Source organism: Poecilia reticulata, chromosome 16 (genome assembly GCF_904066995.2).
Source record: "Poecilia reticulata chromosome 16, P_reticulata-male-v2, whole genome shotgun sequence".
Lineage (NCBI taxonomy): Eukaryota > Metazoa > Chordata > Actinopteri > Cyprinodontiformes > Poeciliidae > Poecilia > Poecilia reticulata.
Genome location: NC_088845.1, coordinates 2,764,829 through 2,790,756, shown reverse-complemented (window position 1 = coordinate 2,790,756; position 25,928 = coordinate 2,764,829). Strand labels below are relative to the sequence as shown.

Here is a 25,928-nt window from a genome sequence, read left to right as displayed (position 1 = left end):
CATGTATGCAAAGCAGCAAGTACACTTTACTTGGAAGACCTAGTTTGACTATTTCTGCTTCTGTTTGAGGCAGTCTTGTTCTTTGCCCTTTGGCTTTTTTTGTTTAGTGCATGAATAAATTAGATGCTGGGTCTTCTGCTGTCTTTGTAGTAAATTCAGTATACTGAGCAAAAAGTGTTTTTTTTCTGCTGAAAAAAGTCCTGTTTCTGCTGAGAACATAGTGATTTTCTTCTTTTTGTTCAGCCGCAAAGATTTTATTTGCTTGTCGATTCTTAGTCACCATGGGAATATTTGAAACCTTTTTTTGTTTTCTAAGAAATTATAACTATGTGATTCAAATAAATAAAATTCCCAGTCAGAAGGTCACTCAACCTTACTTTGATTTGATTAATACTCATAATCTGCTATTTTCTTATAACCTAGGCAAGAATTTTATCCATAACCAGTGGAAACGGGTTGTTATACAAGAACGAAAGAAATTAATATGCCATTAAATAAAATCGTATGATGGTTTTCGTCATTAAGAATCCTTCTGGATGCCTAACTACATACTGTGCACATGGATATGGAATGATTTGTTTGTGGACAGAAAATGGCAGATATTTGGGGCGAAATGTCAACGTGTGGTTAGGACAGAACAACCTAGTATTGTTAATATGCTGCTCCCTTCAAAATGGGACAGAACAGATGTGTTTAATTTCTTCATTAGAGGAATTTTGGATTTCGCTCCACTTTTCTTTCCGACTTTGCTTCAATTCAAGTAGGCCTGCAGACATTTATTTCTCCACAGCCGTCTTAAGGTCCCGCCGCACCATTTCAATCAGACTTGGGTCTGGACTTGACATCACTTTGATTCTTTTGCACTTTCATCTCAGTTCTGCAGAGCTGTTCAGACTCAAATAACCTTTTCACATGTTAGTCCTGAGAAATTAAATGATACAAAAAACTGCATTTTCCACACGTCACTTATGACGTCTGTGAGCTCAACTGAAATGTAACTGAAGCTGCCAGTGATGGTTCATGTAGTTAATAGTATAGAGTCCATAACACTGACTCTCCTCCACTTCACACCTACTCACCATCTCACAGTTCGGCTTCTTGACTCTGCAGCTTAGGCTTCGGTCACACAGCCGAGGTTGATACTTTTTTTTTTAATTGTTTTTTTTGCGTGCTTGTTAATACTTTAATTAAATGTGACCACAGTCAGACTTCTGTGAAGGGTTTAAACCATCTGCATGCTGTGAAGAAGAACGTAGACGTCGCACAGCAGCGCTCCGTTTAATGAAGTAATAATGTACGGCACTGTTTATAGTTGGATTTTAATGTTGTCTATGAGAGCTAACAGTGTTGTCAGACGGTTACAAGATGAAGGCTTCATTGTTTGTTTCTGGCTTTTTCTGGTGTAGAATCGACCCATTTCTCCATCAACGTTCCTTTTGAAGAATCGCTTTTAAAGAGGTTGATTAAAAATACATTCAAAATACAAGGTTTTCCCGCAGAAATTTTGCTAAGCCCATTGGTTGGGCCCTTGGGCAGACATTCATCCAGCAGCCCGTCATCTTTGAGTTGAAAAATGTTTAAAGTTGACAGGAAATTTGAAAATATCACTTGATAATTATGTGCTATTAAAAGATTGGGAGATTCATACCTGAACACCAACGATTAAGTCTGAAAAAATGCAATCATTTTTAAAAGACTTAAAAAAATAAACAATGCTTAGCCTGGTGGGGGAACAAGTAAAGTCTGGTGGCCCGCCAGGCTTATAATACACTGGGGGAAATGCTGAAATAACTTCCTCAATTTTGCAAAACGTTTTTGCCCCTGCTTGAGGTGTACTTTTGGTTTTCTGAAAAAGAGTTTATGTGCTAAAGGGGAGATGGAAACGCATTTGTTAAATAAGTCCTGACTTCACTGGTGGGTCTGTGCCGAACCAGAGGCACAACATTTCTCAATCTAAAACTCCATGAGTGGAAGACTCTCTATTTTTTTCCAGATGTGTGGTTTAATTTAGTTTGCAACCTCTACCTCCTGTTTATTACAGTCTTAGATGGCGTCAAAATCTGACCGAATTGCGCTGGTTGATTAACTCCAAACATGGCTAATTCACATTTTCTTTATTGTAACATTTGGAAAGTTCACTCATAATTTGCAGGAGGATTGGATGGAAACAAAGCTGCAGTCAATGACGCAAAAGTCTGAAATTCAACATTCTGTCTGTAAACGGTTTGAAAACTAACTGATATGAATCTGATTTAGTTTCACAAATGAAAGTGGCACAAACTGGATTCTTTTGGAGAGTGAAAAGATCAAAGTCAGGCCATTCAGGCTGCCCTGAAAAGTCAGATATGGATCTGCAGAGGATGTTCGACACCGTCTAAGTAGACGACTAGCAAACCTGACATATCAATAAAAAAGGACATCCAATGTTCAGAGAGGTGAGCTTTTATCCTTCAGTCCTCTGAACATGCGATGCTTGTTTAGTCTTCCAAGTCCCACTTAACATGCTAACTTTTGTTCTAGTTCTGTAATTCTGTATCAAAGCCAGTGGAGCACGGATGGAAAATAGTTTTTTTCTTTTGGACCTTTTCTTTGCCGATTTTGTTTGGGAAAAGAAGCGTGTTCCTTCCAAAGCCAGGAACAAGCAGAGCGTCTGCAGTAGCATGAGGAATGGAAACTGCAGTCAGGCTTGGCCTGCGTCCCTGGAAATGAATGGAGCGGCGAAGAAGTGGAGCAGCGAGGCAGCGCGTGGGGGGAGGAGGCGACGCTCATAATGGCACTTCAGAAGCCAGTTAATGTGAAAGTGAAGTGTTGAGAAAAACAACCACAGGAATATAGATTTTGAGTTTTATGACTGAGACCTCGGCCAGCATTTGTGTGACCACTATGTTATTAATTTAAAGCCATTGTTATTAACGGTAAAACCTTTTTGTTGAGCACATGATCAGAGTTTAGCTGCAGCGTTGGCTGTTGTGGTCACTTGTGCTGCTTCTTTCAGAGAGCTGACTCAGTCGACCCAGCTCCAACAACAAAACAAGAAAAGAATGGCTTTTGATCCACTTAAAAGAAGCCGAGGAATTCGGCTGTGGGTTTTCTGTGGGTGTGGATGCAGAGAGCTGGCATGTCGAGGCCTTACTGTGGGAGAAAGGAACAATGAAGTTGAATTTTATTGTGCTGCCTTGTAATAAAAGCTGTTTTTCCGTGCAGAAGACTTTCTGGCTGCTAACGAGCCTGTTGCAGAAGCTCGGAGCGCATTTGGACTTGATTCTGTTCCGATTATCTGAGTAAACATGTTAAACAATCATTCACTCTCCTACCGTGTCATTCAGAAAGCGTTTAGTTAATATTTTCAGTGCATGTGTAAGCAGTTTTTACAGAACCTGTTTTCTGTTAAACAGTCAGAAACTCTCCGCTTCAAAGATCACAAGCAGCTATGAATAAGTGTGACTTTTTTGCAACCTTTTCATGGAGCAGTGTTGTTTTTGTCTCTACCGTGAAGCAGAGAGTGTCCAGTTTTTCGCAGCAGCCTGCTAACAGACCCCGCCGCCCTGCAGACTGACTGGATTCATTGTTATTGTTCACACATCCTTGCTGACTCAAAGGCCTGCTTGTGTTTCACGATAGAGCCGGTGCCTTTAATGAAACGGTAATAAATTGTTTCATTGTGGGCCTGAGCTCAGTCAGAACTGCTGAGGTTCTGCTGTCAGGACTTTTCTTGGATTTCCCTGTTCTCGCTCCGTTCTATTTAAGAGCTTCAACACCACCTGTGTAATCACCCCACCCTATCAAATTGCACCCCTCCTAGCTTGTTATGAGTGTTCAGCCTGTAAATGTAGATTGCCTCTATAGGGGGGTTGAATTTTAGGGGGCAGTTAGGAGCAAAGCTAAGTGAAAGCATATGGTGCCAGTAAGCTCTTACTGGTTAGGAAAAGTCTTTGTGGCTCTGCTGGATTCTGCTTGAACTCGACTTCCTGAGATTTTGGGAAGATCAGGGGGGAAGCCGGAAAAAACAGAGCGACGGCATGGAAACTGGGAGTCTTTAAGGACTGGGTGGTGGGGGGTGTTGTTCTTGAGTTTATAAATGACTCCACTGGGACACGTCCAGCTCAGAGGTGACTTAACCTTCTGTCCCCATGTGCTGACTGTGATGCTTAGTCTCTATTTTTGTGTCACTCAGAAATAATTTGACAGGAAGAAAACAAAATAACTGTCTTAAAAGGTTTTCATAAAAATGCCTTCTGTCATCTTAATCTATTAAATGAAATACATTTAAAGGGTATTTAAGGAATAATTATCTTCAGTAAATCACATAGGACCAAATAAGTAAGCGCCAAGATGTAGTCTTCCATTTTGGATGTAGTTTGTTCACCAACAATGGTAAATAATACAATTTACAAGCAGCTGTGGTTTCTAGAACAGGCACAGAGGGGATTAAGGGATAGATTCAAGTCTCATGAACAATCTATCTGTCCGGTTTGTAAGCTTCAGACCTCACATCCCACAGGTAATCTGCTGCAAGCTCATATTGTCCTGTGAAAAGGTGCAATTGATTTATTAGCCATCCATGAAGTGTGGGTGTTTAATGGTTTATAGGAAGCTGTTTGTGTTGGCTCCAGTTTCATATTATGCCTCGTTTCCACTGAGTGTTACCGTATGGATCAGTCCGAGTCACTACGGCGTTTTCAGGAGAGCATTTCCACCTACAGTTGGGCTTTGACTGGACAGTTACGGTTAGACCTGAATGCCTAACATGGCGTCATACTAATGATACTGTCTTGTGCTTCTTGCAAGCAGGGACATTTTCTCTGACCCCCAATCAGTGGACTGTGTTGTGTGACGCCAGTAGCTCCATGCTAACCATATTATTGTCCAACGACCTGCAACTTAAGGTGGCTCAGTAATGGTTGAGTGCAGATTGCTCTACAATGGAAACAGAAAATGACGTACCACACAAACTCGTGCCGGTCCACTCAGTGGAAACAAGACAATAGTGACCACATTTATGTCTCCAACCAAACTCTGTCTTAAACGAATAAAATAAGCTTAAGTCAGCTCCACCATGTGAAGGTGTCTGTGTCATTACAAAGGCACTTCCTGTTTATCAAGATAAAAGCATTTCCTGTTCCATTCATTAAGAAGTTCAACATTCTGCTGCACTGAGTTTCATTCATTACATGGTCATTTACAGCACATGGGAAGCTGTTCACCACTTTAACTCAACAAGTTAAAGTGTCAGTGTAAATGGTTCCCTATTTATGTTAAATGTGGTCCAACATGGAGTGAAGTGATGAAAAATGTTCATGTTTATGATCTCCCATGAGTTTAATTGTTTCTGATCACAACTCGTAAGCCTAATACTTTCAAAAGTTAGTTGTTTATAAGATTAAATTATTTAGAACAATAATAAACTGTTTGTGTAAATCAAGCATTAAAAGCCATTAGTATTTTTCTGAAACATGACTTGGGATTGAGGAAATGGGAACAATGTGAAAAAGTCAAGTCTGTACAACATTAAAACAATAATTAAACATGGTTATATTTGTCTGTGTTGCATGTTTGAATTTAATGACGAATACGTTTCCAACGCCACGTTTCATTATGGAATACGATGTGATGTTTAAAGATTATATTTTCACCTTTTTAATAAACGAATGTGGAAACTATGCACACATGTTCATAAGGTATTTCATTCTTGTTGTAACGCAAATCTAATAATCTATATAAAAGTTTTTTCTGTATTTCTATTATTGAACTCTACTGTTTTATTGGTCTTTGTTCAGAGTTGACGTCTCAGTCCAGCAGCATTTGAAGGGTTAAAATTCTGATCATCTTCTTCTGTGGTTTTTATTTAGGAGAGGATGCTGAGCCAGAGCAGCATCGGCGCCAGGAGTCGAGACGTGTTTGGACTCCGGTGTTTACCAGGTGGGACCTCAATTAGATTTAAATTCAAGAAGATGCAAGAGAATGATTTATTTGGTTAACTTTACCTCCACACAGCATCATACTGGATGACGTCATCAGTTGTTGTCAAACTCTGCTAATCCAGCTCATTTGCTTTTGCTGCTCCTCTTTAACTCTCAGTGCCTTTATGATCCTCCCATTGGGGTGGATGGAAGAGATGGTCTGAACTTCCTCATCCTCTCTTTGCATCCATGAAGCCTCCTTTTCAACTCCTTTGGGATTCGAGATGCTAATCAGCTGCTCCTAATCGTAAAAACAATGCCTTGTTGCCGTGGTTACTCCTACCTTGGGAAACATTTTCTTGCTCCTTTCAAGGTAGAAGATAAAGAAAATTTAAACACAGAAACAACAACATTGGCAAAACAGTAAAAAGTCAGTGTACAAATATCAATAAAACAGTCTGAATGGCAAAATCAAACCTGATTACTTGATTGATCGACGCCTTAGCGGAAAAGTGATGAAGAAAAGTCTACAAAAAGAAGCACTATTTTGCTATTCTGTTGTTATATTTGGATGTTTTTCTGTTAAATATTGATGTTCTTGGTCTCCTCTTATTTTTCCTGTCCTGGCATCAACCTTTCTTTCTCCTCTCCTGTAAAACCCTCTGACTGTTCTCTTTCTCCATTTCTTCTTCACCTTCGTTCCAGTAAAAGTACAGCTGTCCTCGAAGAGAAGGGCAAATGATAAACGTCATATATAATTTATTTTCTGATCCCTGTCATGACCTGGTTTGACTTCCCTCCGAGCTAAAGCTGCATGTAAATGCTGCCGATTCTGATTCAGGCAGAGGAGTCCATCTTTTAAACGTTACCTTGCACGCTCCCTCCTGTCTAAGTGTTGAGGTCGTTTGTAAGGGCAAGTTCTCTTTCAGACGCAGCGGAGTCAGGAGTCGGTGTAACTGCACCAAGTGAAAGGGCTCATGTTGCACCTGCAGACTCTTACTTTCTCCCCGTCGGCCCGTTCTGCAGCTTCATGCAAACACTTTGCACAAAATTAATATGTGCCATCTCTCCTTGTGCTAAAATATGATGCAACATGTCACTGGAGCATCAATAACATTTTGAAAAGTGACCTAAATGGGTTTCCTTTCATATCAGAGGGAGATTAAAATTAAAAATGCTTCACAGATGAAAAAATGCTTGCAGAAGCCGTTCTGTTGTGTCAGTAGTTACCGGTATTCTCAGGTGACGGCGGGACACAGGACCTCAGAAACGGAGCTGGCCTGCAGGAGGTCAGACGGGTCAGCGCAGCTCCAGCAGCCGTGGGTAGATCATGTACCGTTTCATTGCTGCTAGTAAAGGAGGAGGGGGTTTACTGTCCATCCGCACACAAAGCCGGGGGCCGAACCCCCTTCAGAGCATCGCCACAATCATTCTCCTCTCAGGCTAAAGTTACTGCCTGTCTCTAAAGCTGTCAGTCAGCTGACTGATGAACAACAGAGTGATGATCTTTGGATTCTCTGGTTTCATTTGGCAAATAATTCTTTGTTTTATGTCTAAAGATTGAAGATTTCAAACTGGAGAAACTTGAAGACATCTTTATGTTTTGATTTGAAATTTAATCCAGTTGATTCTGGTTATTTTAGACTATTTAGACTGCGGTTCTGCAGAAAGTAAATACAGAATAACTAGTTTTACTCACTGAGGTTTTCATGTGTCGATTCTTTAATCAGTTTAGCTTTTTTCTTCTTGCACCTCGGTAGAAAATTCAAAATGCGTGGGGGAAAAAACTGAAGTTGTTTCTGAGCATTTGGTTCTGGTTTTACTCAGATTTGTTTTCTTAAACTGGTCATTTAATTAAAAATGTCCTTTTAAATCCCACTGGCATGTAGTGGTTCAGACCAAAATTATTCATACGTCTTGCAGATTTACCTTCGTGTTCTTCTAAGGATGCTGAAGATTGGGGTTATGGCATGGAGGCATTTCTACCAGAAACACACAGTTATACAAATGATTTGATCTGCTGTAATATCAGTAAATGTTTTTTTCCATTTATTATTTAGAAGTTGATTCAGGGAATTTTTTTTTAAAGAAAAAGTTAAATGTTAAAGCAAATCAATCAAAGAAATTCCAGGGTGATAACTAGTTTTTATTACCTGCATCATGTGAATGAATATTATCTTTGTTTAGATCTTTTACTGCTTTTTGTGTTCGTCTGTGAAACATAAAACTTCATGGATGTAAAAACAAAAACAGAAGTTGGGCGTAAAAGTATAAATTTGAAATGGATATGTTCAATGAAAGGGCTGCACAGTGGAGCAGTTGGTAGAGCTGTTGCTTTGCAGCAAGAAGGTTCTGGGTTCGATTCCCGGCCCGGGTCTTTCTGCATGGAGTTTGCATGTTCTCCCTGTGCATGGTGGGTTTTCTCCGGGTACTCCGGTTTCCTCCCACAGTCCAAAAACATGACTGTCAGGTTAATTGGCCTCTCTAAATTGTCCCTAGGTGTGAGTGTGTGTGTTCATGGTTGTGTGTCCTGTGTGTCTCTGTGTTGCCCTGTGACAGACTGGCGACCTGTCCAGGGTGACCCCACCTCTCTCCCAGAACGTTAGCTGGAGATGGGCACCAGCAACCCTCCTGACCCCACTGAGGGACAAGGGTGCAAGAAAATGGATGGATGTTCAATGAAAGCATCATTAAATGGCAATAAATTTGATAATATGATTAAGTGCAGATACAGATTTTCAGCTTAAAGATACAAATATCACTTTTTATGTGACTGGTGTCCTAAAGAAGATTACAAACGGGAATCTATCAGTAGCAGCATTTGTTTTTGTGGGACTACAAGCCACAATAATACAGTTACTTAAAAACAAAAAGTAATAAATTGTTATTGATTACCAGCAGAACCACATCATCTGCAGAAAGCAGAGACCAAATCCAGACGCCACCAGAATGGATTACCTCAACACTTTGGACAAAATCCATCAATTCTGTCCATGAAGGAGGTTATGAACAGAAGTTTAATAGTAACTTTCCCAATAATAAAAGATATTTATGGAAAGCAGAGTGTTGTGAGATTTTGTTGTTTTAATTGGTGAGTAAATGTGGAACAGCTCAGTGTTGGAACAGCAAGGGCTTGTTATGCAATTGGAGCGCTACAGGAAGGCCGTAAAAAAGCATTTATTGGATTAAAGGGCGACATAAACACCTTCACCTGTCCTGCTGAGTCACGCTGGAATGAATCAAAGTTTGTAGTCTAATCTTAACTTGAGACGCCGTGTTCCCTGTGTTTGCTTGGAGGAGTGTTTCCAGCTCCGCCGCTCCCTGAGGAGACTTTAAAAAGAGCCACACTGCAAACCCTCTGTGCTCAGACGCTGCAATCTCTGCTGCTGGATCCTTTTTAAAGCTTAATAACTGTTTATGCTGCTTGATGTAAACTTCTCTTCTGCAATCAGAAAAATGATGGAGGCTAAAAAGTGATTTTCAGCAGCAGAAGGAAGTGTAATATCTGTAAAAATGGCAGTTTCCTGTTTATGTGTTGGTTTCCTCCTGAAAGAAAGACTGGGCCGAGCCCAAGACTGAAAGGCTGTCCCAGTTCCTTTTCACATCGGCACCAAAGGAATTTAGTTCCTCCTCAGGAGACTTATTGTGACAGCAGCCTCTCCTCTGCTGATCCTTTCAGTGAAACAGAAGCGTTTTCTTGACAGTTTTCTCCCAGTCCTGGTCTCTGTTGCCATGGAAGCTCTGAGTCTTCCTGGCAGGGATTTAATATTCCTGGGGGAGGCTTGGAAATGTGCTGCCTCACTAAACTAAACAGCTTTCTTTTTCTTTCTTTTACGATCATGTTTACACACATCTGTGTTTATGAGTTCTGGAATTTCAGCTACGCCTTCCTCTTTTACAAACGTCACAGGTTTACAAACCCTCCATGTTTGTTTCTAAGTGAGATTGTTGACTCACATTTGTCGATCTCACTATAGTAACTTGGTGTGATGTGTGGAAGACAGCTGATAGTGTGTGTACAGCGCGCTGCGCTCATCGGAGTGACGATCTGGAACAATGCGAGGACATACCTTTAGATGGGAGGATGTTGTTCCACCCACTCCCAGCTGCTTACTCCTTTCAGTTCCTGTTGTTGCCCCTCTCTGAAGCCGACGTGTTGTTGGAAAGTTTGTTGAATTTCAGCAGATGGTCTGTGTGTCTCCCAGGTGAATGTGTCCTCCAGAGGACGGTCATGGTGAGGAAGAAGCTGACTGCCAGGGAAGGAAGAGGATGGCTCTCTGGTACCCTCTTCTGCACCCACTTCAGAGTGGCGTTTGTTCCCCAGGACAGTCCCAAAGCTGATGTGAGTCTTCACCTAACTGATGATTAAAAATGGAGTTGTGGTAAGAAAAAAGAGCCACCAGTTTTCAGCGTGGATATATTCAGGAAGTTATGAAAAAAATGATCCCCGACATAAAGAAGACTTGTGCGTATTTAGTTTTTTCTTTGAAAAATGGTGGAATACTCTATCAAAGTCGACCAATCCTTTATTACTTCGTTCGTACAAGATTAAAAGCTATTTGTCCTCAGTAATGGCCTTAGATAAGCAGCTGTTGCTACCCATCAATCTGGAGTTGACGTCCCAGCAGATTGATCCCAGGGTCAGATAAATGCTAACAACTCAAAACCTCAGCGTGCCTGTTAAAGGGATAGTATTGTGTTCATTCCAGGCACACAGAGCCATTTTAAAGAACAATAAAGAAACATCAATTGTTATAAAAATACAGAATATGACTTAAAAAATGTCTTTGGTTCTGGTTCTGGAGCTGCAGAGCAGAACAAAACCAGAAGACCTGAGTGGTCTGGAAGGTTGATGCAACAGTTGATCTTTAATGTATTTCAGTGATTTATAAACTAGCAGAAGTATTTTAAAGTCTATTCTTTGAGCTCCAGTGAGTAGTTGTAAGGACTTTAGAACTGGGTGATGTTCTCCATCTCCCTGGTTTTAGTGAGAACAGCAGCAGCAGCAGCGTTCTGGATCATCTGCAGCTGGAGGATTGATCTTTTTCAGGCAGACCTGTGAAGACGCTGTTGCAGTAATCAATGTAACTACAGTTAAACACATGGATGAGATTTACTGAGACGCCGGTCCTTTAATCCTGGAAATGTTCTTCAGGTGATGGAAGACTGACTTTATAACTGTATTTGTGTGTCTCTGAAGGCTCGGGTCTGAGTCCACCACTATATCAATAACGCTATAACAATTAATTATTGGTGCTAAGTGCCAAGTCGTCCAATCGTGACGTCTTTAAACCCGGAGGGATGGTTGACTTTTCCTTTTTTTTAAAACAATCTAAAAGCCAACATATTGAGAGTAAATATCTTAGCAACCCGTTAAGATGCACCAACCATCTAAATCTGGCTTCCTGTGTGATTTCTGATGCAGGACAACGCAGATCCGATCCTCCTGGGAGATCATGACATAGCTCTGGCGTCTATAGAGAAAGTGGTGGCTGGTGAGTAACACCTCAAACCCACTCTGTGGTTCCGCTCACTGTCACCTGCTTTTAGCATCTGCTGCCATGCTGCAGCGCTGGTTGTGTTTTATAATAGGTATGGTGATGAATCTCTTTTAGCTTATCTCTGCTTTACTTAATTTAACGTTTAACAGTTTTGTTGTCCTGCTTTGCGTTTCAGTCGGACCAAACAGAACCAAGCTGGTGACTCCGAACTCGTCCCTGAAGTTCACTCCAGAGGAGCTGGTGCTCTACTGTCGGGACATGAGAGTCATGTGCTTCCTGTTTGACCGCCTGACCCCCGATGCGCAGGTCATAGAGGTGTGTCCTGATCTCATTGGTTTATGACAGCAGTAATACACACACTGGGACATGACGCACATTCTGCAGGTCCAGAGTCTCATCAGAATCAAAGAGTTGATGTTTACATCAGCTGTTAGCTCAAATTTAATATCTGTATTGGTCCGGATATCGAAAAAAAATCTAGATCGGGTATCAGTGACAACGTGCCCAATCCATAAAGGCAGATCTATGCAGTCTAACTCTATGCTTTCTGCTCTGAGTGATGTCATACTTTATTTATTTTTGCATTGTATTTAAAATTCCTAATTATACTTCCTGGACCATTTTAAAGAAAGTTTGCTGCATTTTATTTATTGCATATTTGACCGAGGTAGTGAACCTGTTGTTTTTGTCAGTTTCAGTTTTAGAAACATTTAAAGTGAATTGCTTTTCTGTATCGGCCGATACTAAACCTCAGATATTGGTATCGGAAGTGTAAAAAGTGGATTGATGCATTCCTAATCTTTTCCTTTTTTACTATTCAGCACTGATAAATCAATACTTTCGGTGTTTTCTAGAACAGTTTCATAGCCCAGCCTCTTCCTGTGTGTGTTTGTGCACCAGATTGAAAGCGCAGGTTTCTTACCACTCTGTACATCAGCCATATCAGAGCCGCAGCATGAAGCAGCTCATCAGTGTCGTAGCCCCTCTGATTTGCCTCAGGTCTTCCTGACGACCTTTTGTCCTCCTGACCGGCTCTCTTGGTTCCCCTCCTCAGATAACTTACACCATCGCCAAGACCTACCAGCCTCTCAAACCCGGCTCCGTTTTAGCCTTCCAGAACGCTGCCCTGGGGAGTGTAGGTGAGTGGTTTACTGCCCGCAACCGCTCCAGGTCCTTCCTGGAGCCAGTCCTGTCCATTTACAGCTCAAGGATGAATGTATTGATGTTATATTCATTTGGTCTTTTTAATGATTCATTTGAGCCATCATTCTTCTGGGGTGAAATAGTTGCACAACTACAGAGAAAAACAAGAAACGTCTGGGTCCACAAGTGGGAATTTAATTGGGTTTTCTTTCTTTAATCCACACAGAGTTAAAGTTCACAGTTAAAGTTATACCATTAGTTTCAAAAGTATTCATGCAGCCCCCCCTAATATGTGCTTAAATATCCCTTTTGCATTCTTTTTGTAGCCATTTTGGTGTAGCTGCTTTCATATTTGATCATGCTTCTTGGCAGAAATTACACAAATTATCATGGCATCGATGTCTAAAACGTTTAATGTTGAGGCTGGAGCTTTGAATAGATCTAATTTTTTGTCTATTTCTAACTCATATCATGCATGTATGCTTAAAGAGTCATCATGAATGGTGATGCTGTAGGCAGGAATATTTTCTGTTTCTGTTTCTGTTGATTACATTTTTACAACATTTAAATTTTCACCATTGCACACCTTGGGGTTTCCATAGCGATGCTAGCCCAGCCAACAACTACCATCTTGTTTGACAATTGTGTTTTACATCTTCTTTTTACTTTGACTTTGAATCCAAGTCATCTCACAGAACAAATGATTCAAATAAAAAGCAGTTTTTAAAAAACATATTTCCAGTCATTATAATTGTTTAAGAACAAAAAGTGAAGGATAAAAATCACCTGAAATCAAATTTGGTATAAAAAAAAAATCTGAGCTTTTATTTTTGACCATTTTGTTGCCATGGCTACACATCATGACAGCTGTCTAAATAGCTCTGTCATGTGACTACAGATGACTTTTACTTCCTGGTTGAGTGTGAAGGTGCTGATTTTCGAGTTCATGTTTCTCCTTTATCTTTTATGGTTTTTCCCTTTCATCCACATTTGAGCTTAAATCTGTAATCATGGATATTGAAATTCAGTTAACAAACTAACAAAATAATAAATCATGTTTTTATTCCGTTTCAACGTCTCATTCGGTCTCTTTGAAGCATTTTATAGTTTTCTCACTTTGGGTCTAAAGACAGAATGTACAAAAATCTGTGATCGCGGTTCGTCATCCGTCTGCGTGTCATTCCCACCATCTGCAGCACCGCCTGGATGCGATGCTGCAACTCTCCAACTTGTGGAGAATGTAAAATTGGAAACATCAGAAAATCTGTGCAGACCATAATAACACACAAAGCTCACATCGTCTCAAGTTGCAGATATTGGAAACGTTCTCTTAGGAGGCGGGACAATGAAAACATTGGCTTTGAAACCGTAACCATGTGGAGGAGATCTGTTGAAACTGACATCGATTTGAAGATTAAACCAACATAACTAACTATATAATCATGCTATCAAAGAGCAGGGGTTATTTTAATATAGACCTCAGAAGTTTGTTGCAGTTAAAGACATTTTTAAACACGCTGCTGAGTGCAGCCGCATATGGAAACATGAGCCCCTCCCTCTGTGCTGTATATCAGGGTATGCTAAAGCTACGCTACTCTGGCCGCTCTGGCTGACTGTCAGCTCTTGGATTAATAATGCAAGCCCCCTTCAGCAGCAAGTAGTTAAATGACCTGGAGTTCAACTCTGCCCTAAGGGGTCAACTGTGTCCATTCCAAGTCTGATACAATATTCAAGAAACATTAAATGGTGGTCTGACATTGAGAAAGTAATATTTGAACAGTTTGTTTCCTCCACATTTTACTGGATAACCCAAATAGTTTGTGGCACATTTCATTGCAACACTTTTGTATCAGGAGGATCTGATGTCCTGTCAATGACTCGGCACAAGCCCAAATCATCAGCCAGCCTCCACCGTGCCGATGTGCTGTTTGGGTTCCTCCAAACACGGTGCTGTGCATCACGGCCAAACTTCAGTCTAATGTGTCCAAAAGATGTTTTTCCTGAAGTTTTATTGTTCATTCAGATGCAGGTTTGTGAATTTAAATCACCGGCAAACTTAAAATATTAATATCGGCCCAGTTTTACTTATTCTACATCCCTAAGAAGCTTGTGTGTGTGTGTGTGTGTGTGTGTGTGTGTGTGTGTGTGTGTGTGTGTGTGTGTGTGTGTGTGTGTGTGTGTGTGTGTGTGTGTGTGTGTGTGTGTGTGTGTGCGTGTGTGTGTGTTTTTTTTGTTTGTTTTGTATGTTGGAATGCTTTCTTCTAGGAAGATTAAAAATCTTTTGTAAATAATATTTTTCTCAGTAGAGATTCTTTAAATTGTTCCTCCTTTAAAGCAGAACTAAGCCCCAAATCAACTTCTTTTTTTTCCTTTGGAGAAATTATCCAAGTTGAACCATGGGGGAGATTTTTATGTTTCTGCCCAATTTTTGACATTTTCGTGTAAATTTGTTAAATTCTTCAGTATTTAACATAAAACCGTTTCAGTGCTGCCCTCTGCGGGTTGATCAGTGGCTACTGCAGTTAAATTTTTTATTGGTTTCAAACGGAGCCGCTTGGTTGATGTCTGAGCTACTGAGCTCTGGATTCTGGTATAAAACTAACTCACTCAGATATGCCCCCCGGTGGCGAGTCAGGAGCTGGTACAGCGACTGTGACGATCATTGATGCATTAGCACTGAATTATAAACTTTGAATTTAAATTATGAAAAAAGGCCCACGTATTTCAAGTAATATTTTAATTAGTGTAAATAAATATTTTACACTTTGATGAACGTTTTAAGAATAATTCAGAAGTATTTCTTGAGCGCTGGAACAGATCGTTCAGTAACGATCCCTGCGCTTAGCCACGCCCCTGAGCGTCTCTTGGCTCCGCCCTCTCTGGCGTTTATCAAAATGTTGCCGGGGGCGGGGCACATTTTGAGCTCATTGCTGCAAAGTCATTGCTGTTGCGTTTCTTATTGTGTCAACTCACTCAGCAAACTCCTAAAATCCCTTTTTATTATGAAATAAGCCAAATTTTACACAGAAACTCCAGACATGTAAAGTTGTGTACTTTCTTATCACAACTGTATAAAACTGAGAAACAGAAAATGGTGATGTAATCTAATTTAAATACTATATCTGCTCTCCTCTTCAAAGTGTCACAGATAATATTTGAATAAAAAAAATCCAAACCTTGTGTTTGCATCGCTTTTCCTCCTCCAGAAATGAAGCAGTTCCTAAGCAACCGCCGCCGAGACTCCCACATGAACTGGTTTGAATCCGCCTCGGACTGGGAGCAGGAGCTGGAACGCTGCGGCGCCACGAGCTGGAGGGTCAGCTCCGTCAACGACCGCTTCGAAATGTCGAACAGGTAAAACCTCAGGTTGTACAAACGAGCTGAACACAGGGAAAACGAAGCAGAGACAGACAGACGGACGGCGCCTCAGGCTCTGCTGATGTGTTTTTAACATGAATCAACCGAAGCCGTTCTCTCTGCTTCCTGACAGCCTGTCGAAGTTCATCGTCGTTCCTCAGAAGGTTTTGGACACAGAGCTGAAGAAGAGTTTCGCCCACTTCAATGAAGGCCGGATACCTGTAGGCTTCACAAACACCCTTTGATTCACAACGCCGCTTCTGAACATGTTGTGTTTTTAACGTTGTGATGTGTTGAAGTGGTTTGCTGACGTTCCAGCTTCTCGTTAACATTCTTTCAGGATGAATTAATTGTTTTTGTGGAAAGTGTTACGAGCCAGGGTGACGCTCTGGTTTTGGTTTGTTGCAGCGATGGTGCTGGAGGCATCCCAGAGGCAGCGACCTGCTGCGCATGTCCAGCTTCCAGAACAACATCTACCACGAGAAAGACGACATCAGGTCTGGGAACGCAGCGCCATCTGTTTAATCAGGACTGTTTGATCACAATAAACTCTGGCTTGGCTGTAGGTTGGGTAACGTTTAGGTTTGTTCGCCTCTTGTCTTGGTTTGGGAGGTTTTGCTTTAAATATCTACTCTGAAAAATAGAATGGAGCTCCAACTTAAAAATTACAGGCAATCGAATTAAGGTTGTCCAACTTACTTTATTTACGCTTGTTTAACATGACAACTTAATAAACTTAGTATATTTACTTGGATAAACTTAATTTGATTAGTTGAAACAAACGAACACAGTTCTTTTTAAGCTGGATCACCTGTTTTTTATGTGTATTAAAAGTCTAAAAATGGCTGTTTAGCCTCCAGGAAACTATTCATTCAGTGAAGATGAGTGTTTTTGTTCTGAACAACAATTTAAATCGAAGCACAAGCTTTTATTTCAGCTAAATAAGCAATCAGATCAAATAAATCTCTGATTTGAACTGTCTGTAACAACCACATTCCTTTTGCTAAAAGCTATCAGCATTTTATAACATATAACTGATTATTACACAACAATATTTAAAATGGTAGACGTTGCTTTATCTACTGATGATGCTGTCAAACATGAGTGAAATGGAAAATCACCTCACCACAGATTACAGCTTCTTTAATTTAGTTTTTTAAAGTCTTTTAGCTGATCTCTATCTTCCTTTCTGTCAGGTTTACTGCTGACTGTCGTGTTTTTACTCTGCAGCTGGAGTTTATTTCTGTCCCCGTGTTTAGAAGAAGCTCAGATAAATTTTATCTGAACAGGAAACACATTGGAACAGCTGAAAGCCACAAGCTACTTATTAAAGCCGTAGATTAAAAGCTGCTTAGAGTCACAGCAGCAGAATCTAGTTTAGACGCTCTCTTCTTATGTCCCTATTTATGAACAACTTCCTGCTGTGACTGGAGACACCACAGAAGAAGAAATTACACAGAATTTTAAAAAAATCATTACTTATAAGCCAGGTGAGGAAAAACTGAGTCCACCTCATGATTGCAGAACCACTTTAACCCACGATGGCTCTGATTGGCCTCCTTCTGTGTGAGGTTGTTGAGCTTTTCTCGTCATTTTGCTGGTATTTTGACCCTGATGTTCAATCTGACTTTGCTTCAGGTCAGCAACGTTCCCAGATATTAGTTTCTGTCCAGCTTTTCGGTCAAGTTTAGGTCATTGATTATTTTTTTCTCAAGGATTCTGCCATGTTTGGCATCATTGTCAGCTGACCTCAGATTTGAGGAAACTTAAGTTTTATAAAAAGAAGTTTTCTCCTTCAATACTTAATCTTTTTCTTCTGTCCTGTCACTAATTTTAACATTTATGTTCATTATGTCTAAAATCTCAGAATTTACAGAGGGTGTACTTTCTTTATTTCTCTTGTAACACACCAAAGGTGAGCTGCTTGTAAAGTAACCCAGTGTGGCGTTGTGCTCTGCAGGAACCTGGAGATGGTTCTGTTTGGTTGTCAGTCGTCTCTGTGTGTGGTGGTGGAGCTGGGCGACGAGCTGCCGTCACCCGCCGACATCCAGCTGGCTCACAGCCGCCTGCGGGCCCTTTGTCTGGGAGGTGGGCTCAGACACACACACTCACATCCACACACACTTGGCTTTCTATTGACCTCCATTCATTTCTACTGCACCAAAACTCAATTCACACCTTAGTCCTAAACCTGACCCATGAGCCAAAAACACCATTTGTCCCCACAACGTAATATGCGTCAGGAAAATTGTCCCCATAAAGTATTAAATACATGTTACACCTGAACCAACATGTGTGCAGATGGCGCAGAAAACCAAATCCATAAATCTGTGTGATGGAAGTTAACCAATTTTCCAAAGCTCTTACATTTCAGGACGATTTCAATAAAACTGATAAAACTAGAAGGTTCCTGAGGTATATTTACAACATAAATGTACGTTTTTTTAAATTTTTTTATTTTAATGTAAAAGAGTAAAAGAAATTCTACACAAACTACACAAGTTCACTTATGTGATTCAAACCGAACAGGTGGGAGTCATTAGCTTGTTGGGGGCGATAAACTATGTTCTACCACATGTTGATGTTCATACATGGTGAGTAACAACATATTGGAAGCTAGTTCTGTGTTAGCATTAGCATTAGCTTCTGCTTATTAGCATGTTCAGTGTTAGTGAAACTGTCTATGTTAGCTCTTTATGGTTAGCGGTACATTGCTAATGACGTTATTGGAAGTAACTTTATTAAGAAAAAAATGTTTGAATATCGCTTTAATTTGCATTTCTGAAACAAATTTCCAGTTATGCAAATTGCGTTATCCCAAAAAGTTCATTCAGATAGCAGAAAAATAAAGTCAAATAGACCTTTCCCTTTTCCTTCTTTGGCAGATATGATTTATTGGAGTCATATACAGTAATCTTGTCTTCCTGCAGCAGATTAGGAAGACAATTGTTGTTAAAGTATGTATGAAACGCACCCAAGAACAGTATGAAAGGACAAAATGGTTTAAGGCAGAAAGATGACTGAATTTATCTGGTACAAAAAGAGCAAAAGTGCAAAATGGTCTGTGTGACCTTCAACCCTTCGTACAGCTGTTAGATTTGAGTTCACAAGTTGACAGAGTAACAAAGAGCCCAGCAGTGTGTTCCTCCTCAGCTTCACATTCTCAACTGCCATCCGTACTCTCACAGAAACGGTGTGTGAAGGTCGCTCTTTATCGCAGCTCACACATTTATCAGCTCTGTGTTTTGTCTTGTTTCACAGCACACAGCTCTCTGCTGTGGGAAAAAAAAAAACACCCACACATGATTTCAGTCGGTTACCGGGAGGATTTAGTCGTACATAATGAAACTAGATGCTCTGATTGGCTCAGCTTTATGTGGGTTTTATTCCTCGTATAACTGTTGATGAAGTGGGATCAGATCTGAATGTTTTCGTGTGTGTGTGTGTGTGTGTAGTTTCTGGGTTCTGAGGTCATGTTTGGGTTTCAGATATCTCCTCGTCTGTGTCGGTGCCTGATGATAAATGGTTATCCACGCTGGAGGGAACGCACTGGCTGGACTACATCAGGTAAAACCTCACAGTCTGCAGATTCTTTCAGCTTTCAGAAGCTTTTTGCTCGTTTGGGTGTCATTATGTAAAAAAAAAAACTACAGCTCCCATAATGCACCAGGCATGCAGCATGACAGCAGTTAATCTTCCAGACATTCGGCTCGCCTGCTACACTGTGAAGAGATTCGGATATTTTTCTCCTGGAAGGAAAATCAAACTTTTAGATTCAGTATCAGACCTTCAAGCTTCCTTCCTTTTCATCCTTTCATCCTGTCTTCCCTCTTTTCTTCCTTCTCCCTTTTTTCCTCCTTTTCATTGATCAAAATGTTCTGTTTCTTTCCAGTTCTCCTTTCATCTGTTCATTGCTTCCTTCCTTCTTTCCAAACTTCCTTCCTTTTGTCAATATTTCCTTCTTCCATCTGCCCTTCCTTCAGTCTTTCTTCTCTCCTTTCTTCTGGTAAGGTTTCTTTCTTTCCTTCCTTCTTCTCCTCTTTTAGTCTGCTGCTGCATCTTATCGCTGCCGTTGCATTTTAGGAAAATAAAATTTAATTATATATAACTACTGACAACATATGGATGAGAGATATGAGGCAGCATCTCTATTATTATTATTATTATAGAGATAAAAAACACACAGATTTAGTCTGTTTGGTTGTTTTGGTTGAGGTTTACGTTCAGACCAGCAGAACCAGAGGCAGAATATTTCCTGCCTACTGAACGGCTCCAGGGTTCGGTTTTCGCTCTGGAAGCTTCTTAGAGAAGCAGAACCAGACAGAAATCCTCCAGGAACCTCAGGAGAGAGCAGCTGCTCAGTCAGCATCGTTTCACTCAAAGCTGCAAATATTTCCTTTTTACTCCAACATAAACACTCTGGGGAATGTCGCTCCTTCACCTTTCTGTCTCTGTGTGTGTGCGTGCGTGCGTGTGTGTGTGTGTGTCTCCAGGTCGTGTCTGAGGAAGGCGTCAGAGGTTTCCTGTTTGCTGCGCAGCGGTCACCTGACTGTGGCCCTGCAGGGTGAGTCACATGACGCCGGACCCCGGCTCACATCATTCAGTCCATTCATTATTCACGCCAGTCCTCCTCATTAAAGCCACATTAGGGCTCGGAGTGAAGTAGCGCGTTAGCAGGAACAACCACACTCCACTGGACCTACATGCACAGTTAAAGGCCTCCAAACAAAAGATACGCAGCGACCGCTGCTTCACCTGGCAGGTAAATCCACACCACGGCGTCTTACTGCAGGCTTTATCATTTGATGTGACTTAGTTTAGCTTCTGAAGGAGACACTCAGAGTTAATTTAATTTAAGCTTCACTGGTTCAGATAAAAAATCTCCTATTTAACCACCTTCTGCTGTTAATCAAAATGTTAATCAAATTTTTCATGTGTTGATGTGAAAATTATTGTTTTAGCTGCAGATGCTTCCTTTGCTAGCGTTCACTAAAGGAATGCTGTTACTGCATTTTAGGCAAGAACATTTTTTATTATTATTTTAAAAGGGACTGAATTGTTTATTTGTATTTTATAAAATAAGTGTAAGTGGTTAAATGAAATATCAGTAGAATGTGCCAATTTATTTTATCCAATTAATCGACAGAATAATCGATTAGTAGAATAATTGTTAGCTGGAGTTCGAGTTTAGATTCACAGACTTTACAAACACTGAGCTGCTTGGTCAGAATGGAGAGAAGAGCATTTACATGGATCGACGCTCTGAAAACACTGTGTTAGCTGTTGAGCATGGTGGTGGCTACGTCATGATGCGGGGCTGTTTTACTGAACTGATGCTTTTCTCAAAATGGATTAAACGACAAAAGAAGAGGGCCGCCTCAAATCAACATTTCCTAAAACCTGGATCCGCATCAACAAACCAACCAGAGCCATTTAATTGAAAGTTCTTCCTTAGAAGGTTTTGTTTGTGTTTCATTATAATCCAAAGTGATCAGAGGTGTCTGCTGATGACAGCGTCCGCATGCATCTGTCCTTGGAGCATTTTTCTGGATCTCTGGAGGTTTTTCTTCACTGCTTGTGATCACTGCTTGTACTTCACATGCTTTGAAAATGAAGACATAGAGTGACCATTACGGCTTTGTGAGATCATGTTGGAACTCGTTAGACAAACATGTTTGCTCATTTCTCACCATCTGCTGTGGCAGAACAAAAACACCCAGTGACACAGACGCAGTTTGTCATCCTGCAGACCTGTGATCAGCTGTTTTCCCCCTCTGGTGTTTGTTCCTCTAATGCTGCTTTTTGGAGAAACTGGCTTTAAGCTAAACCTTTATGCTGTGCTGTGTTTCACACCAGAGGTGGAGGACCGGGACATGAGCTGCGTGGTGTCCAGCCTGGTCCAGGTGATGTGCGACCCCCACTATCGGACCCAGCAAGGCTTCCAGGGCCTGGTGCAGAAGGAGTGGGTGATGGCCGGCCACCGCTTCTACAGCCGCATCAACTACCACCGAGAGAGCGACAAGGAGGAGGTGAGGCTCCACAACTGAAAGCAAGTTGGGGATCCCAACATCACCTCGACTCTCCATATTCTCTCTCCTCTTATGGCGTTTTAGTCCGATTCACTGGGTTTGATTGGGAACCAAAACTGTAATGTTTGTTAGATTTTCAGCTCCTGCTGTTCTCATTCAGACATCAAACCCTTTAAAAAACCTGTTCACTCCCCTCGCCTGCGGGGGCGCTGCTCCAAGAACTACTGAAGGAAATGACACAAAAACCTCTGAAGAAGAGAAGACACTGTTTTGGTCCACATCAGAGTTTGATTCACAGAAAACGAAGCGAACCAGATTTGTATTAAAGCGGACTAAACGGGGCTGATGTGAACGCATCCTGATTCTCTCCCTGTCCTGCAGTCTCCGGTCTTCCTGCTCTTTCTGGACTGCGTCTGGCACCTGTGGTTCCAGTTCCCGTCCCGTTTCCAGCTGACAGACGACTTCCTGTTGGCCCTGCACGACAGCGTCCACCTGCCGCTCTTCTCCACCTTCCTGTCAAACTGCCAGCGGGAAAGATGCAAACGCTCCCAGGTACTGAACACGTGGGACAAACTCCTCCATCCTGCCCAGAACTACGTTTTGACTTTTTTTTTAACTCTTGGCAGAACGTCGGCCAGTTGTACACGCCTGTTAACGGCTGGAGGGACATGCTGGGTCCGGACTCTTCCTCGGACACGTCGGACCCGCCGCTGCCTCCGGTTTGGGACTGGGCCCTGCAGTACAGTCGGGAGAGGCGGGACGGCTTCGTCCAACCCGTCGCCCCGACGCCGCCGCTCCAGCCGCTGCTGAATGGAAACCTCAACACCAACCTGGACACACACAGGGTAAAGGCTCTGAGCACCGACACCTGAACAAGAGCTGCTAACATGTAGCTTTATCACAATATTTTGTGGTATTGTTGTGATAACAATAAAAGCAGCAAAACTAGTTTTTTAGGTAACTTTATAACTGTGACTACATGACACAGCAAACACAAATCCTGCTCTAGAGAAACATTCCCATCTATAAAGCTCTTCTTTAGGACACCAGGCAAAGAAAGAAATGTGATTTATGTCGCTACACGCTTCAAGGACAGCCTTTTGAACAAAATCTACAACAACTAATGAAAACTAAACTATAATAAAAACTAGCAAACACACTAAAAACTGATTAAAGCTAACTGAATTCGACAAACAAATTCAACGGTGTGATAAATTCTCAGCCCCAGCTGCTGGCAGCAGCACATCCTGTTCTTGAGACCACAGCTCCCTCTAGTGGTGGACGTAAAACAGCCACTGTGCTTCACCGAGCTGCAGCTGAGCTCCACAGCATCAATGTTCACTGAGACACATGAACTGTTTCTAAAATGGACCTTGGATTTATATCAACCTTTATTTATTCAGCCAGGATCAAAGCGCATACTTAGAGTAACTACTTATCAGCAACTCTTCAACAACAGCATATTTTTGAAGTAGGATATATTTATTGGTTTATTTATTGTTCACCTTTCTTACCACCATCTGAATGATTTTGTGTTTTTAACCTCCACTGGTTGAAGCAGGAGAATTTAGTGCCATAACCTCTGATTAATTATGAATTGCTGTTATTTAGTTGTTTTTTATTGTGACTGACTGTAAAATTATGAGCCCATTTGAACACGAATAAAGATCTGAATCTGATGGACAATAAACTAAAAAAGGAGAAATAAAAAATCTGCTTTTTTATGTGTAACATGTAGTTGATGGAAGATTATTAATCTGAATGGAATGAAATATTGTTTCGATTTGATTAAATTAATGTCATTTGCTAAGATTAAACTATTAAACATCACCAGAAAAAAAGAATGAAGCAGAATGCATCATGGGTAGTATCTGCAAAGATACATAGCAGTTAATGTTGTTTTATGTATCATTCCGTAGTGTTTTTTTTATTATGTGTTTATTATTGTGCTTTAACATCAGCCTAACAAATCACTGTAATCTCATGTACATTTTTATAAATACGTATTTATGCGTTTTTAACAATGACCTTGAAGTTGAAAATGTAAAGTTTTTACATTGTCCTGCTCAGAGTTGCTGCTGCTGTTGCTCTTCTCTGTCAAATCTTTAAACTTTCCTGTGTGTTTGTGTCGCGGCCCCCCCAGCTGGCCGACGCCGGCCCCGGCTCCGTGTTCCTGCTCTCCCGCGGCGCCTTCACCTGCCCCGCCAACCTGCCGCCCTGGCGCAGCGGCGGCTCGGGCGCCTACAGAAAGAGCCACCGGAGGGCGCTGTCCTGTGAGAACGTGCCTGGCCTGGAGCGGCTGCTGAAGGCGTGGGCCCTGACTGAGCTGCCCCAGAACACGGCCGCCGCCTCGGGGCCCAAGGGGCCCCTGGATCCGTACGAGCCGCTGCTGCCCCTCCTGATGGGTCCCTGCATGAGCCTGTGGAGGGAGTGCTACCTGCGGGGGGCGCTGCACGCTCAGGTACGTGCAGGACTCTGTGAGAAATCCAGCAGATGACGTCGCCTCTTATAAATGCAGATGAGTCGGACCTGCTGGTCAGTAACTGCCAGAGCAGAGCGGAGGCTTCGTGGTGCGTCTAACGCCGTTTCCATGGCGATGATAAGAATAGTCCAGGCCCATGTGGGCGGATGCCGTCACCTACTGCACACAAGCTGCAGAGGGAAGCTATTAAACTGCAGAGGGATCCACTTCATGTTACAGGAAGTGATTATGAAACGTTTTGGAGCCTTTTAGAGATTTTCCTGAAGTTATGAGAGGAACACAAATCATCAGTGACACAAGAAATGGACCGAATGGTCTGTGTGTGTTAGGTTTAGGTTCTGGATGATTCACAGGATGAACATCACTCTGAAAACTCGGCTAATCCACTGAAAAGGAGGTAAAGCCTGGAAACGTCTAAACTCAGGGTCTAGCACCTTTAGCTCTGATTCTCCTTCTAATCACAAAAACATAAAAATATGCAACAGGATTTTTGACAAGGGAAGTGATTTTGAAAATGAAGAGATTTGAAAATCTCTTCATGAATCCATAAAATCCATGACTTCCTTTTTGTTTGTTTTTGTTTTTCTGAACAGAAATTTTTGTCCTAGAACTTGTAAAGTTCTGTTTTCAGTCTGAGTAAAATCAGTTTTATGTTTAAATCTCAGAGATGCAAAATGAAAAGGAACTTTTCACTTTTTTTAGAGGTTGAGCTCAATAAGATCAAATAAATTTCATAAATTTTCAAAGGTTCTTTGTTTACTGCCAACCAGATTTAAAAGAAGTTTTTATTTGCCTTGTTGGAGCAAACCAAACCACGATGCTCCTGAACTGCTTACTAATAATTAGCAAGAGAGCTAATGATGAAGCTAATAATGATTAGCTTCTCTAACGGCGTTAGAGAAGCTAATCTGCTAATGCTGCAGGTGTCTTAACTGTTTCCTTTATCAGGGTGAAATCAGTCTTCGTCTTCGTTGGGTTTGAAATGAAAAAAGCCTGGTGGGTGTGAAAAGCTGCTCTGACTGTCTGCTGGTGCTACACACTGTTATCTTTATCCAGCTGCACTGATGCATGCAGCATTTCTATACATAAATATGAGAGCTGTGGTAATTAATATTGCCTGTGTGGTGAGGGCGAAGAATTTAAAGCAGCTGCTGTTTAAAGCTATAAGCTGTTTCTGGCCTGAGATGAAATGATAAACTCAGATCTCTGCTGTCCATAGAAACGACCATTAGAGCTCCTCAGTGATCTTAATCTAAACTAATATTTTAGTTTTTTCACCCTGGATTTAATGCAGATTATCTTTGTTGCTGTTTTTTGCAGAATCAAACCATTCTCAGTGCGTTTTATTCCATTTTTTTGTGTCAAACCAACACCAAGCAGAGCATAAATGTCAAAAGGAGGAACAAATTACACATAATAATCAAAAATATGATGTGCATTAGTATCCAGTTCTATGCTGGAACCCTATTATTCACGTTTCTGGTACACATATAAATCTGACACATGAGCTACATCT

General features: G+C 41.3%; 1 protein-coding gene across 1 annotated transcript in view; it reads left to right on the top strand.

Annotated features, from left to right (window-relative positions):
• mtmr11 (myotubularin related protein 11) overlaps nt 1-25,928 on the top strand; it is a 34,346-nt gene that overhangs the window by 6,135 nt on the left and 2,283 nt on the right. Inside the window, exons 2-16 of the mRNA XM_008430744.3 lie at nt 5,850-5,919; nt 10,106-10,242; nt 11,326-11,395; nt 11,577-11,716; nt 12,456-12,540; nt 15,751-15,898; nt 16,035-16,122; nt 16,310-16,398; nt 17,862-17,989; nt 19,390-19,468; nt 20,395-20,465; nt 21,758-21,930; nt 22,312-22,482; nt 22,557-22,775; nt 24,074-24,391. Of these exons, the coding sequence (XP_008428966.1) occupies nt 5,850-5,919; nt 10,106-10,242; nt 11,326-11,395; nt 11,577-11,716; nt 12,456-12,540; nt 15,751-15,898; nt 16,035-16,122; nt 16,310-16,398; nt 17,862-17,989; nt 19,390-19,468; nt 20,395-20,465; nt 21,758-21,930; nt 22,312-22,482; nt 22,557-22,775; nt 24,074-24,391 (1,986 nt within the window). The remainder of the gene's footprint in view (nt 1-5,849; nt 5,920-10,105; nt 10,243-11,325; nt 11,396-11,576; nt 11,717-12,455; nt 12,541-15,750; nt 15,899-16,034; nt 16,123-16,309; nt 16,399-17,861; nt 17,990-19,389; nt 19,469-20,394; nt 20,466-21,757; nt 21,931-22,311; nt 22,483-22,556; nt 22,776-24,073; nt 24,392-25,928) is intronic.